Consider the following 15,345-nt stretch of genomic DNA (forward strand, 5'->3'; position numbering starts at 1 on the left):
TTTATTTACTCATTAGCATTATAGTGCCTGATTGGTAGGTGACTAGGAGGTTTGCCTGGAGCCTGTTAATAAGAGCACTGCCGTCTAAGAGCTCTTGGAAGACACGGACCTTCTCCCCTTACAGCTTTCTCTCTACAGTGTAAGGTAAGGGCACTCTTTTCTTTGACGTCCTTGTGGAAAATGAAAGAGGTTTGGTTTGTTTTTCTCTTTTCAGAAGTTCTCTACAGGCCAGCAACCCACCCAACACTTTAGCTGCCCTGCGAAATCCCTGTCTTTCAAACACGTAGTAAAGTGTCAAGTACGGAGATCTTTTCGCCTTATTTTTCACTACATGATTGAAAAAGTGTAAATGCCTCCCACAATGAAAATTTACTATGGATTCTTATGCAATTCGCCTGATTTTAACAGTCGCTAAACTTAAGAGAATGCCATAGGAATTCATTGGTTTTCCGCCAGCATGCTGTCATCCTGGCTGACAACCTGGGGTATTTGGGTGGGTGTTGGAAAAGCAGGCATACGTGTTAAATCTATTGCGTTCTCCAAATCCGCCTGCCAAATTAAAGATATATATTTTTTAGATCAGGCGGTAAAAGTATGCTGCCAGTTTTAACACCATTATTTTCAGATCCGTGGTACCTGGGAAAGAACTCCCTTTGTACCCACTATTGCCCACCTTTGCTTCATCCTAGGTTGCGGCAGACAAGCACCTTGCTTGACTCACCTCAACAGCTCACTTTGCATGTTTTTACGGATCTGACTTACAAAGAACATACTTCCTGCAGAAATCTGCAAAGAAGAAAGACAATTCCAGTATGTTACTGTTTAGGACAACCAAAAGGGTTTTGTTTTTCAATGTGTTCCTGGCCAAAACGGAACTCCTGCTGATAGGACCGAGGGAAATCCTAATTAAACTCAACCACCAATACACAACATTCACCATAGACAATATCCAAATCCTAGTCTCCCAATCGGTGAAAACTCTAGGTGTTTACCTTGAAGCCACCCTCTCCATGTCCAGGCCAGTCAGCGCTATCACATCGTCTGCAGCTTCCTCCACAAAGCGGTTGAACGCAGCCAGACCCTTCCTGACCACTGAGAACTGCCTATCCATTGCCAGGGCCACAGTTGGCTCAAGACTGGATTACTGCAATGTCCTCTTTGCAGACACATCAGTAAGAAAACCTAAAGAAAACCATTCAGAACAACGCTCTCTGAGCAGCCACAGGCATCCCCACTGGAGAACACATCTCCACCGCTAGAAAGCAGGCATACTGGCTACCCGTCAAAGAACGTGTCCTATTCAAAACACTCACCATCAGCCACAAGTGCATCCCCCATGCAGCCCCACCCTACCTCCCCCAGAGAGTGAGCAGATCATGAACCTCCAGACCTACCAGAACTCCCTACTCCCAAAAACTTGCTGTACCCAGAGTCAAACGTGCAAGAGCAGGGGGGGCAAGCTTCTAATTCATCTCTGCCAGGGATTGGAACTCCCTACCTTTGACCCTTAGAGCTGAACCTTCACATCTCACATTTTGCAAAGCCCTCAAAACATGGTTGTTTGTTTAAACCAAGACCTCTATGGTAAATCTTCGATCTTTACAAGGTATGTAACTAAGCCGTGATCTCCTGTAACAGCGCCACGATGCCCCTGGGCTGCCTTGGAGCTTTATAAATGTAAAATTATGAACAAATAAATAAATAAATAAATAAATAAATGCACTGCGGCATAAATCGCCTAATAATGGCGGAAAATACTACACACATATACACAGCGGGAGTTTCTAGCTTCCCATCCAAACATTGGAACTCTCTCCCTCATACCCTAAGAGCAGAGCCCTCCTGCTGGGCTTTCCTATTGGGCTTTCTGGAAACCCCTGAAAACCTGGTTGCTTGCCTAATCTTCCTGACACTCACTACACCGCTCAGCATAGCATCACCCTACCATCGGTTTGTTATCTATGCACTCCTATGTGCCAATTGCAAGTAACTGGTTTTCATTGTAACAGCGCCTTGATGCCTACGGGTTGCTGCACGCTTTATAAATGAAATAAATAAATAAAACACTGCATATGCTTCTAACATTAGAATCTCTTGGATATATTATTCTCTTAGCACAACGAGGCCTGTATTATCTGTATACATGTTTTGTAATAATTTAAGAAAATGCATGGAAAGGTACAATAGCTGTATATCAAAGCATACACCAGTATTGTTATTACTGGACAACTGTAACATGACATACCTCTCAACTCACATGCCTATAGCGGGTGTCACCCGCCGAGCAACTAATTCACTCACCCGCCAAGACATTATCCGTCCATTCAATTCAATGGACTCTCATCGCCTAAAAGGCAGTTTTGTGTTTTCACCCGTCCTGGGGACCGAAAAGGTTGAGATATATGCGTAATTCAATCAGAAAATGGCGTAATTATTCATATAACACAGTTGATACATGATGTCACAATGTTTGCTGCCAGAGCCAGCACATTGAGTGAAAGACACCTCCCCCAGCAGAATCTGGGCTGCCACTAAAGGACATATGGCCTAATTCATAGAGCATTTTCCAATGAGGTTTTGCCATTAAAACGCTTCTGTGAATTAGGCCCTTCATTTGTACCCACTGTCTGCTGCAGCTCCTGCCTACAACCATGCCACTCCCATCAACTTTGAAGCCCCCTCTAGGCCTCCCCACTGCTACCCCGTTTGCCCGCACCTACCTGAGCCACTCTGCTGCCTGCCAGGCCCTGCCACCTTCTTAATCCTGAACGTTGGCCACTATAGACAGCGACAAGCAACTCACTCCTGAGCCCCTGCTGTGCATCCAAGGCATCCACCTTTCTTATGGTGAACCTTCCCTTTGATGAAGGGGTCATGGCCACACGCATCACTTCATCCCAGGGAATCTTGTCTTTCTTTTTTGGAGAGCAAACTGATATCACCCATGCAACATGCCACGGTGCTAATAGCGTTACTACCTGCATTGGAAGGTGGGCATTAATCCTTGACTTTATCCTACTTGGGCTGGTGGGGCCAAGCCAGCTCACCAGCTTGGGTAGTAATGCTATATTAAAACAGTGGCAATTTATTCAGATTCCTTTTTCCCAAACTAATTTCCTTTGTCAAGTTAGTCATTTGTTGATAAATAAGGAGATATTTTTGGTGGTATGTGCAGTTAGGGTGCTGAGGGGCTAAGCACAGGAGAGCAGGCCTCTAGCTGCATGTCTGCACTTATTTTAAACCAAAATGCTGGCACATTAAATACATTTGTATTAAACTGCTTCAAATGTTTGTGATAGATGTTTATTTACAACATATTACACGATGGCAAATAGTGTTTTGTTTTCCCAATCCAGCTGAGATGGCAAATAGTGTGTTTTGTTTCCTATCCAGCTGATTCTTGTATCCATATTGCAGGAACTAGAAGATCTGGCCAATCCTTCTGCAGTCTCCACCTCTCCTGTGCCCTCTCAGGCCCTCTGTACGGCTCTGGCTTCTCACTTCACCACTAAAACTCAGGACATTCTGTATTGAGTCTCTTCCTCTCCCCCTATCTCCATCAGCCCCCCCTGGCCACATCTCCCTCTCCTCCTTCTTTCCACTCATTCTCTCTAAGAATACCTGACAATGTTTCTAGACAAGTCCGATCTATGAAAGTGTTGTCCAACCAGGTGCTCCCCTGCTCCTCAAGAACCATCAAGGACCACATTGACACCCTTGCCCCAGCCTTGGCTGATCTCTACAATTACTCTTTTTTTCACTTTCCCCTCTCTCCTCAAGCACTCCCTTGTACACCCCCACCTTTAAAAGCCTTCTGCATATTCTACCTGTCCGGAAAATTATCGCCTGATCTCTATCACTCCTTTCCTGGTCAAACGTCTGGCAAAGCTAGCCATTTCCCAGCTTACTCTCCACACTGAATCTGTTGGTTGGCTACATGACCATCAGTCTGGCTTCAGAGCATCCAGAGGAATGGAAACTGCTCTCCTGAACACCCATGAAGATCTGCTCTCCAACCTTGACTCCAGCTTTCCTTCTGTCCTCATCGTCCTTGACCTTTCCTCTGCTTTTGACTCAGTCAATCACACCATCCTGATCAATCGACTGTGAGAACCTGGGTATCACGGATCAGGCCCTATAGTGGTTGACCTCCTTCCTCGTGGACCGACCCTCACATGTCCATCTTGGGACCTTTCTCTCCAACACCTCTCTCTCCACATGTGGTGTTCCCCAGGGCTCTATCCTCACACCCTGCCAACCTGATCTGTACCTTCTTCTTTCAGTGTTATGTCAATGACACTCAGCTCTCCTTCAGGCTCGCCTCAGCCTCCTCTCTTCCCTTGCGCATTCCTGATTGTCTATCCCCGATCCAGGATCGGTGCGCCACCACTGATATCTGCCTTAATTCCAGTAAGACAGAGATCCTTCTCATTTGGACCCCTTCTCCCACCTTCCCTTTCTTACTCTGACCACCTCCTTTGGGTCCTCTTCCTTCGCCTTCCTGTTAGACAAAAAACCTTGGTGTCATCTTCGACTCCCCTCTCTCCTTCTCTCCTCACATCACAGACCTTGTCAAGAAGACCCAATACCAGCTGCACCTCCTCAGAAGTATTCTTCCTTTTCTCAATTTCCCCCAGAAGCTCATTGTCTCGAGAGCCATGGTTGTCTCTAGGCTGGACTACCGCAACACCCTCTTTCTCAATCCACCTTCCTCTACTCTCTGCCCTCTGCAACTAATCCAGAACAGGACTGCAGGACTTAGCCTTGGCCTCAAGCCTAGAAACCATATCTTCCCAGCCCTGAAATCTCTCCAATGACGCCCGGTGGCTGCATGGATCAAATTCAAGATCCTCTGCATTGTCCACAAGGCTTTCTGGGGCCAGAGCCCGCACTTCATCCAACTCTCTCCTCCAAAATACCTTCCTTCTCTAGCCCTTCGCTCAGCTACTTCCAACTCTCTGGAGGTCAGATGCTTCTACAGACAGAGAGTGGGGTAGATCTCTCTCCTCTCCAGGTGTCTCCCTCTGGAATGGCCTCTGTGTCATTCTCAAACTTGAGCCAGATCACCTGAAGGTCCGGAAGCAGATCAAGACCTTCCTTTTCTTACCTGACTTCTTTAACTCACTCCCCTGCCAACCTACCTGCCTGATGCACTGACTGGTTGCTTGGCTACCCCCAGAGTCTCACTGGATCAGGCACCTCCCTGATCAGTCTCCCTTTCACTGCCTCTGGGCCTACCGCACACTTAGGGGCTGTAACTGTAGCCTCTACAGTCCCCTGCCTCTTTGCACTTACCCAGAGCCGCACTGCACTGGCTGCACTTACGTAGAGCAATACTGCCCAGATTGCACTTCCTCCTTCCCTCTCCCTGCCACTCTCCCTTCCCCCTGCACTTTGCGTTGTTGCACTTGCACAATCTGAATGACATAAGGCCTAGTAAGATCGTTTGTCTTGTCCTCCCTCTGTCATCTCTCCCTTGTCTTGTTGCGGCTCGAAACACTTGTGTACAGGCGCGCTATAAACGACATATATCACATCATATCTTTTGCATCAGAAGGAGCACGGGATCGAGTATTAAAGGGGATTATGTGGCCTAGTATTATTTTATGTTATGTTGATTTGCAACATGCACCGCTACTACCGCAGAGGCAGTCTCCAGGCACTCTATATTATAAGAAATAAATTACCCTCCATTGTGTGTTATTAAGGATATTGCAAGCCAACTCAGATTTCTGTGGCCTCTATTTGGTGTATTTGGTCATGGAACCCCTCCGTGACTTGCACTATCCTTGCAACCTGCAGTAAGGAGCACTCTATTTCATACATACCACAATGTAGTTGTGGCATCACTACTCACCTGCAATAGAAAACAGGCATCACTACCCAGATCTGGTAACTTGTTCTAGTTGGGTTGCGATATTTCAATGCCTGCTGCTTTATCCAGCACAGGGCAGAGTTCTAGCTGCCCCTGGAGCACTTCATTAAAGCCATAATTAGCACTTCAGATTCATTTCTTGTAAAATAACTTTCTGTGGCACTTTATTGCCATTAATTGATAAGGAACTCTTTATCACAGTTTTTATTGTTGTGTGCTCTGATGGAGTTAACCACAGTAGAGCAGGCCTGTATTTGCATGGCATCCCTAATTTTAAAACCACACAACTATGTTTACATGCACTGCTTAAAATAGTGTAACCTCCTTCTGTTACATCGTTCTTTTCTTTGGTCACAGAACTCCTTGATGACTTGCAATTGCCTTGTGGCTTATGGTACTTTATCCCATAATCAGTCTTTAAGTTATTAAATCACTACTCTTATCAATATAGTCTATTTGTGACTTCACAATTAGCCAATTATATTGTAATCCTATAGTTGTGAGGTCATTGAAGACTTGCTGATGGTAAGTGAAGCTCATGGGGGTTGACCACAGCTCTCTGATGAACATGACACAATGTCAGGAATTGCACTCGTGCATTAACTCAAAGCCACACTTTACCAAATCAAACAATAGTCCTTTCAAGTACTACAGCATTTAGATAACACACAGGTCCTGTTGGATGACTAACTCAGTAGGGAGTGGCCTGGGTGGGCAGCAAGTGACACCTCTGCTTGGAATGTTGATGTGGATGATAGTTGGCTTACACATGCACTACTATGATTTGATGAACTTTAGGGGTTCAGTGGGAAATGGCGATTGGGCAAAGTCATGAAAGCATCTGAAAGAGGTCATGGGGTCAATAGGTGACAGTTCTCAACAAACAGGGATGAAATGTTGGGAGAGTCAAAGTATCTGTATACAGTTGGGCCACTAATACAGATGAAAGGTGGTCATTGGGACATTGCAAAATAAGAACTGGGTGCTAGGGTAAATAAATCAACAATTGCATGTTATAGATAATTTTACTACATATGTAAATTACCTGCACAGCGCTCAGATGCATCTGTGCCTATACTGAGGTTTATAAAAACCTCAAATACTTAAATAAATGAATACATACATACATAAATATATAGGATACATGCCTTGAATCTGGGATGGGACCAGAGTAGGGGTTAAAATAAGATTTATGGTACTCAAAATGTGACTACTCACTCCTTTGATAGATCGTTTGATTGGATTAATCAATTGGAGAGTAGCCAACAGCCTGCGCAAGAGGTCTTACCACAGTTCTGACTGTCCATGTTCCGTTTTTAGTTTTTAGAAAAGAGTATTAGATGATTTATCCTCAGGCATAGCACAGTGCTCTCATTTTACCCAACCCACAGAGGTACCGGAAGTGACAAGCCACGACCACTCACTCACTGCTGGGATATCAGAGAAAGGGACTTCACACAGTCTCTCCCCCAGATGAAGCGAGCTTGTCTATTAAGGAGCAAAGGAGCAGCCTGTTCATACAAATTGATTTACAGCAGGCGCTCACAGCGCTTCTGCAACTAGTCAAGGCTGCAGGCATTCTTACTTGGGATAGATAAGTGCTCATATTGGTAAGATCGCAGCAGTTGCGAAGCTGCCCACAAAAGGTGCAGCAACAACGCATAGGCATCTTGCAGCCAGGATCTTGAGTGGACGTCCACTCAGCATCAAATTGTGGGGTAAGAATTACTTTTTATTTTTTCAAGCCAACCTATTTATTTGTCTGACATAGAACATATTCTTTACAAATAATCTGCATTCGGAAGACTTGCACCAATGGCATTTGAATGCATATGCAAAACGTGACATCGTTTCTGGCTTCCTGGCACAGCCCTGCACCCACCCACGGGAAATTAGGTGTTTTCTACGGAGGTCTACATAGGCCCATGATCCACACTGCAACTACATTCCTTGGGCCTGAATCGCAAGACTTTGCGTTGATGCAAATAAAGAGATGCCCGTGATCACAGCAGATTTGAACCTGCTACCGTAGGCCTGATTCATAAAGCATACAACTGGAGCAAATCTGGGGATGGCTGTAGCATTTCTGAGATGCTCACATTCATCCCAGGGCTGCTGCAGGCATCTCCAGCTTTGCCCTCGTGTTAGGCTTTGTGAATCAGGTGTCCTGTTGCAGGTGCAAATTGAGAAGCACAATGGCGCAATATGATTTGATCCAGTGCAAATCTTTATGATCACTCCCCTAGCTTCCTTCAGCATCTTGCAGTTTCACACAGTTAGACAGTAGTGGTGGTTAGAGGCCCGCCAGTCTGTATATTCACCCATCCCTGCTAACACCAAGGGTTCTCCTTGGTCTATGGCTTCATATTTTCTCTTCTGTGCTATTTGTTTAGGATGTTTGATGTAATCGTGTTTCCTTGCAGACCAGCACTTTCACATCATTAAATATGGTTGCAGTCCGCCAGATCTCTGGGATTAGAGCATTCTCAATGTTGATTCAGTTGTTACTGCAATGTTCATTGAAGCTGTACTTTTAAATTGCCCCTTCTGGTTTCCGTCTACCACACTGAAGATCTGTATCACTAGGTGGGTAACGATTTGGCATAAAGGCTGGCTGGAAACCTGTTTGGAAAAGGCATCCGTTGACCAGAGGACCAACATAGCCATCCGAGAGACTGATCCATGTTTGCAAACTCAATCTCCTGGGACTGACTGTGGGAATGTGATAGCCTAGAGCAGGGGCCTGCCACCTGTGGCTCTCCAGATGCTTTGGACTTCAGTCCCCATGGTTTCTCATCATTGACAATACAGGCTAGGGCTGATGGAAGTTGTGGTCCTAAACATCTGGAGACACAAGGGTTGCCGTTCCCTGGCCCAGAGCTTTGTTTTTTTTTTCTTCAAAATGGTGCTATGCTTAGCTCATGAAAAGCGTTAAGGCACAGGACAGTCAGTGCACAACCAAAGGCTGTCAGCGCTTCAGGCACTGGGTTAGAAGCCATTATTCGGGAAACACTTCCAGGGGAACTGCTCTGCTTTAATGACTACCTACAAGTGAGCAGAATCAATCACTTTCCACGGAATTACATTTTTTTTAAAAAAAGCTTCAAGTGCCTTACTGTGGCCGAATAGGATTGGACACAAGGGCAAGGTCCCTTTCTTAGATCTGAACTTGCAATACAGCAAAGCTCTTGCTGCAAATTCAGTCCAGACTCTACTGCTTCCTGCAAAGGGGGGTTATAAACATATGATATTGGGAATATAACTGAATTCCACCGAAATGCTCGAAAACAAAATGCATATTTATAATGTATATTATGAAAAAGTTACCACAATGACCTACCGTTTTAAAAACTCCCATGGGTTCCCTCACATCTCCCGTGCCAAGATATTTTTTGGTGATTTTGGTATTTCGCCATTCAATGCCTTCTAACGTTTTCTGTTTCAATCAACAGAAAATTATAACAAATTTACAAGAGTCCAACGGCCAGATTCTCATAAACAACACCAAATAAAAAAAGTGAAGTGGAAGCGCCTTCATTCTTTGCATTTGTTTGAGCAACGGGCAGGTCATCTTATCCGCCAAGGGGACCGGTGCGGTTAACAGAGCGGTACAGACACTGATCATCCAACTGGCTACTTGTCTCCTTCTGGTCCGACCCATCCAACTGCTGCTCATAGAACCTGCCCACAGGGAACATTGCTAGGATTCCATAAGAGGCCCTGCATCCCTCAGGCAGGCTGGAAGATACAGAATAGAAGGCATACTCCTCTCTCAGCTACAGACACACAACAACACAACAATGCCAGAATCAGGAGATTGGTTGCTAGTTAGGGAACAGTGACAACTGGTGATAGCCAAGCAGAGGAGGCCTGGTAGGTTAAACTCACAGGGGGATATCATGTTGGAAAGCACTGTGTGGGACATACTGTACTGATGGTTTAAGGATGATGATGTAAAGGGGAAATGCAAGTTATGCACTTTTATGACAGAATCCCTTCTAGTCCCTGCTAATTATAATAATAGAGGATGATTTAAATTATCAGTCAGAGCACATAAGGCCATCACCTTTCAACGTATGCCAGGGGTCTGCAAACTTTGGCTTTCCAGATGTTTTGGACTACAGTTCCCATCACGCACGGCCAGCATAGCCAATGGTAAGCGAGCATGGGAGTTGTAGTCCAAATCATCTGCACAGCCCCAGGTTGCAGACCTCTGACTTGTGGCGATACCCTCCTGCGGAGCAAGTTTGTGTCTATTGTGCTCCTTGGTAGCTTTTCAAACCCAGCAGCAGGAACCGATAATCTAATCTACTTAATTTTAAAGTGACCCAGAAAGACAGTGATAACTTTGGATCACTTGGATTCTCAATCTACTTGAGTCTTAATTTCGGTTTGTCCATCGTAACTGAGCAAAGCACATCTGAGCATTTTTATCCATTTATTTAATAATTCGTTTAAATTTAGCACTCTTTCTGCACGTGTTCACCATGACGTCTGCGGGGTGCTGTTATGTCTACACATGGGTGGGTGTGTTTCGCATTTTTGTTGCCAAAATGTTGTAAATCCAAGTTGCATGCATAGTTGATGCATAGAGGCGCATTTATTGGGGGGTTATTTATTCATGCAGATTCAGGCGGTGCAGCCTGGACATTTTTTCTTATCGTGGCATGGCATCTGAACTGGCAAAGCCAACAGGAGTATGTTCTATTGTGGGACACTGGCATGCATTGGCAGAGCCAGCAAGAACATGTTTACTTATAGTATAATTTCTTGCATTATGCGCAATGCAAGCATGAATATTTTCTTATATGGGAATATTGGCGCAGTCAGCATTGACATGCATGGACACAGCCAGCGGGAACATGTTTTTTACACTGGTATTTTATTTCAAATGTTTCATGTACATGGGCTATCCACATGAGTTTACACAATTTCCAGATTTCCCATTAATTCAACAGAATCGAATTAAGTTCTATGACACTACAACTTTCACAATAGCAATTCCCACAGGTGTGCGATTAGAGGTCAACAATTGATTCCATAAATCTTCATGAGCCACAATTTCTAGTTCTTTGAAATATGCTTTGAAATAGTAGATTCTCTCATTCATCAGTTGTGGTCATGCCATTAACAGATGCTTTATAGATTCAGGCTGACCAATGATTTTAAAAAATCTTCATACATTATTCGCTTCTGGTATTTCTTTTCCATTTCACCTTTAACTTTCTGGTTTGAGACAGATTGATTCTGGATCTTAAATAGACTGCTCCATACTTTGGTTCAGGAAATGCACCCAGGTAAGATTCAGGTGTTCCTTGCTTCTTCAGGCCATGAGGGTTCTGTTTAATGGTAGCATATCTGAGGCATGATTCATGCGTGGTGATCCAATCCCATTCCCAATGTTTTTGTTTGGCACAGGTTGGATTATCAGTCAATAAATCAGGTGAAATGTCTGCACTATCTAATATATCCACAGCTAATGGTTTCCACATTATTACAAACCAATGATCTGAGGTAACAAATAGGACAAGAGAATATGTATAAGTGATCCTGACTTTGATTGTACTAAACATTTCCTATAAAGGAAGCATACTCTCCATGCATACCTTGCATACAATGATATTAGTCCTAGCTCATACCTTATGATACACATTGGCTGAGATGTAGGCAAACTCAATATCGACTTCCAAAATGGGCCATCCAATTTGAGCCAAAACAATTTGGATATTGTATCTTTGGTCTCTGCACCATATAAAACTACAGGGGTCACTTTCTAAATATAATAGACAAATATATGAGAGTTTCCCGTATCTGTTGTGAATGACCTGGACCAGCGAGGTAGCAGTCATCATTTTCCTTTTAGTTTCTACGTAATATGGGAGATCAGATGAGTGATGATTTATGTTTATTCCCAGGTATTGGTATTCATTTATGACCTCAAGTTTGATTCTGTGCAGATACCAATCACAATGACGTTTGCGATTTTTTCTTTTCACACCACATTGCTTCATTTTTGTTTTTTCTATATTCATCAGTATGTCATTCTCAAGAGTGTAGATTTTTAGTGCCTTTAGGAGATTATGTAGGCCTCTGGGTGTCTTGGACAAAAGGACCAGGTCATCCGCATAGAATAACCAAGAAATTGACCATTGTCCTAGCCTAGGGGGGGTCTGATATTGTTTGCCTAATTTAGATCCCATGTCCAATATGTAAAAAATTAAATAAGGCTGACGCCAGAAGGCACCCTTGTTTCAAACCTCAGTATGTATGAATAGGGTCAGACAACTTGCCATCAAGTGTGAGGTGAGTTTGTACTGTGGTGTTACTGTTTAATTGTGATATTAAAGTTAGAATCGACTCTGGGCAATCTGCTTGTAGAAGCTTATTGATTAGCAGACGTCTGGATACCGAATCAAACGATGATTTAAAATCTACGAATGCCATGTATAGCGGCTGACTTCTTTCGGTGTAATGTGATTGTATCGCAGTAATTGTAATCAGGCTGATGGCTGTACCCATCCCGGGGACAGAACCTGTTTGAAAGGGATACTGCAGGTTCTTAGCCCATGTCCAAATGTAGAGCTCTTTCAATATTAATCGTGTAAATAGTTTACTGGGGGCGTCCAACAAGTTATTGGGTGGTAATTAGATGATTTATTTGTCCCAAAACACATAGTTGATTGTTTTCTTCTAACCGGCTCCCATATCTGTGTCCATCACTAGAGCATGTGCCCGATTTCCTCTTCTTCCCTGCTTCTCCCAGAACTCTGTTTGCACTTTCCATTCTCACTTAAATGCAGGATATAGCCAACCCCCTCCATTTCCGAACCTCCTGCAGTCCTCCATTGTCTCTCAAAATGTATTCGCTTTACTCATTTAACACATTTCCAACTCTGTAACTCAGGGTTTCTGCATTGCCATATTACTTAAAAGAGGTGAAGGAACCATCTGGAGTCATGTATCAATTTGCTATTGAGTATAATTATATTGAAAACTGTTGTGTGCTCATAATGCAGAACGTATCTGACTATACATAATGTCCTCATTTCTTTTTAGCAGGTACCCAACATGTTGAAAGCAGCTGGGAAGATCTTCTTGCTATTCGTGATGCTTATTTCCTGCAGTGCAGGTACTGTTGCCTGGTCCTATTGACATTGCAATACTTTCATTACAAAGATTTTTTTGATTTATTTAGAACTTCAGTTAATCCAAAGCTCTCTTGACTGTGAAAGAAGAGGCAAAAGACCATGAGCCAAAAGACAATGTAAAGGTCTTGCCAAAAGACCTGAAGAAAAAATATAAGATATGTTTAGGGGCAGTAGGTTCTCCCTAAAGAGTGCATGAAGGGCCGTTTACAATATTTAGAGACTCCTACTGGATCCTGAAAGAATTAGATATACCTTGAAATATGCATCATATGGCCAGACAGGTATATGGGATGCTTAGAGGTTTCATGTCGATCTTAAAAGTGAAACAAAAGAGCCTTTTTGGAGGGATAGGTTTCAGGAGATAAGAACATTGGCAAATGCAGATCAGGTGCATTCCAGTTTTGCGCCTGTTTACTCTGTTGGTTTCCTATGGCCCTATTGTACCCCATCTCTAAATTACACCCGCTTCTTATCAGCCAAACTTTCCCCTTCTCTATCCACTCACCCACATATCCTCTCTCCCTCCCTTCCTTCACTGTATTTACTTGCCTTTTTCTTCCACTCTATATTATGCATCTTGACTTTACTCCATTCCTCCTTGTATGCACTCTCATCCTTCCCTTCTGTTTTGGCTTTCAACAATAACTCAGACTAACTGCTGCCTGACGTACTGCTCTTACCATCTCCCTCCTCTTACCTGCACTGGTACCCCTCAAACACAATGCTTCCGTTATTCCAGGATTTCCAACTTCATCCATCTGCCTTGCCTACCTCACACACCTCCTCCGCTCCCCCTTCTTATCACTCTTTTGCTTGCCCACTGGAATGCAACATCCCTCTGCAACATTTCTTAACATTGACCCTACTCCTAGCCTACAAAAATGCCCTTGCTGTCCTCAACTCTGCCAAATAAGCTTACTACACAAATCTAATCTCCTCCATTCACAAGAAACCCCACAAACGTTCATCTGCCCTCCTACCTTTGCTCAGAGCCCTGAAGCCAATGTCCAATGTCACTGCCCGTTCTTGTGAAGACTTTGCTTCGTACTTTTCCGCTAAAATCTCTAACCTTTATGACACTCTTACAGCCCTCCTCTCTCTCTGCCCACCATCCTTCTGTCCACCAGCTCTTCTTCATACCCATTATACTATTGCCTAATTCTCCCCTACCTTTCCTACCAAATTTGCACCCGTCCTTTGCAGCAGCAACCTGTCTTGCATTCCTATCAACTCGTTTTCTGCCCAAATGGACAAAGACATTTCAATCACCTGACATTATCTGATCCTTATAACCTCTCTCTCTGCTGTCTCTTCCCTGCCTCCTTCAAATCTGCTACTGTCCTATCCCTATTGAAGAAGCACTCTGATGACCCAAACATCTATTTTCTTTTTCTCTATTATTCAAAGGACCTTGAGCAAGTGGTCTTCAACTAAATCACTAAGTACCTTGAAGATAATGGCTATGGAGATCTACATTCATCTGGCTTCCGTAGTAAACACTACACTAAGGCTGCACTCATGCATGTCTCCAACTCTCTTCTATACTCATGCTTTTGACACTGTAGAACACTCTTCTTTCCCCCTGACTCTGCAGGATCTTAGGTTTTGCAAATCTGCTATTGCCTGAATTGCTCCCTACTATAAGGTCAATCCTTTAAAATCTCCTTGAAATCAGATTTCTGACCCCACTGCTCTCCATATGGGCATCAACCAGTGATCAGACCTTGGACCTCTACTCTTCACCCTCTATACCTCTGCCCTAAGAAGACTTATGCCATCTTTTGGCTGATACCACTGACATCTTTTTCTCCTTTCCCTCCTTCATCCCGGGCATCTTGGAACAGATTACCAACTGTCTAAATGAAATTTGTCATTGGATGGCTTTCCACTGCCTCATGCTGAACTCTTAATGAACCAAAGTAATCTTTTTTCCAGCTTTCAATGCCATCCCTTCTTTCCGCTCGCCTACATCTTTCCTGCCTGACCTTCTTGCTCCCTTGCCAAAGGCTTGCAATCAGAGCATCCGCTTCCATTTCTTACTAACCAGTCTACAAAAACTATAATCTCCACCCTTGAGTTCATCCTCGCAGTTTACAAAGCTATCAATGGTCTTGCTCTCCAGTACCTTTCTGATTGTATCTCTGTCCACTCACCATCTTCCCTCCACTCCTTCTCTGCACTCAACCTCACATCCCCTTGTCCCCTCCGCTTCCTTTCGCTTCCGCTCTTTCTTCCAACCCTCCTTGCTTCACTGAAACCCACTGCCCATCACAATTAAATGCATCGCTTCAAAGCTTGGATTAAACTTCACTTTGTTGCTTA

General features: G+C 43.9%; 1 protein-coding gene across 1 annotated transcript in view; it reads left to right on the plus strand.

Annotated features, from left to right (window-relative positions):
- Nucleotides 1–15,345, plus strand: part of LOC138498618 (lectin-like) — a 125,115-nt gene that overhangs the window by 30,570 nt on the left and 79,200 nt on the right. Inside the window, exon 2 of the mRNA XM_069622337.1 lies at nucleotides 12,932–13,004. Coding sequence (XP_069478438.1) covers nucleotides 12,944–13,004 — 61 coding nt within the window. The 5' untranslated portion in view covers nucleotides 12,932–12,943. The remainder of the gene's footprint in view (nucleotides 1–12,931; nucleotides 13,005–15,345) is intronic.

The sequence above is a fragment of the Ambystoma mexicanum genome, chromosome 5q, assembly GCF_040938575.1.
Source record: "Ambystoma mexicanum isolate Mex_15411 chromosome 5q, UKY_AmexF1_1, whole genome shotgun sequence".
Taxonomy (NCBI): Eukaryota; Metazoa; Chordata; class Amphibia; order Caudata; family Ambystomatidae; genus Ambystoma; species Ambystoma mexicanum.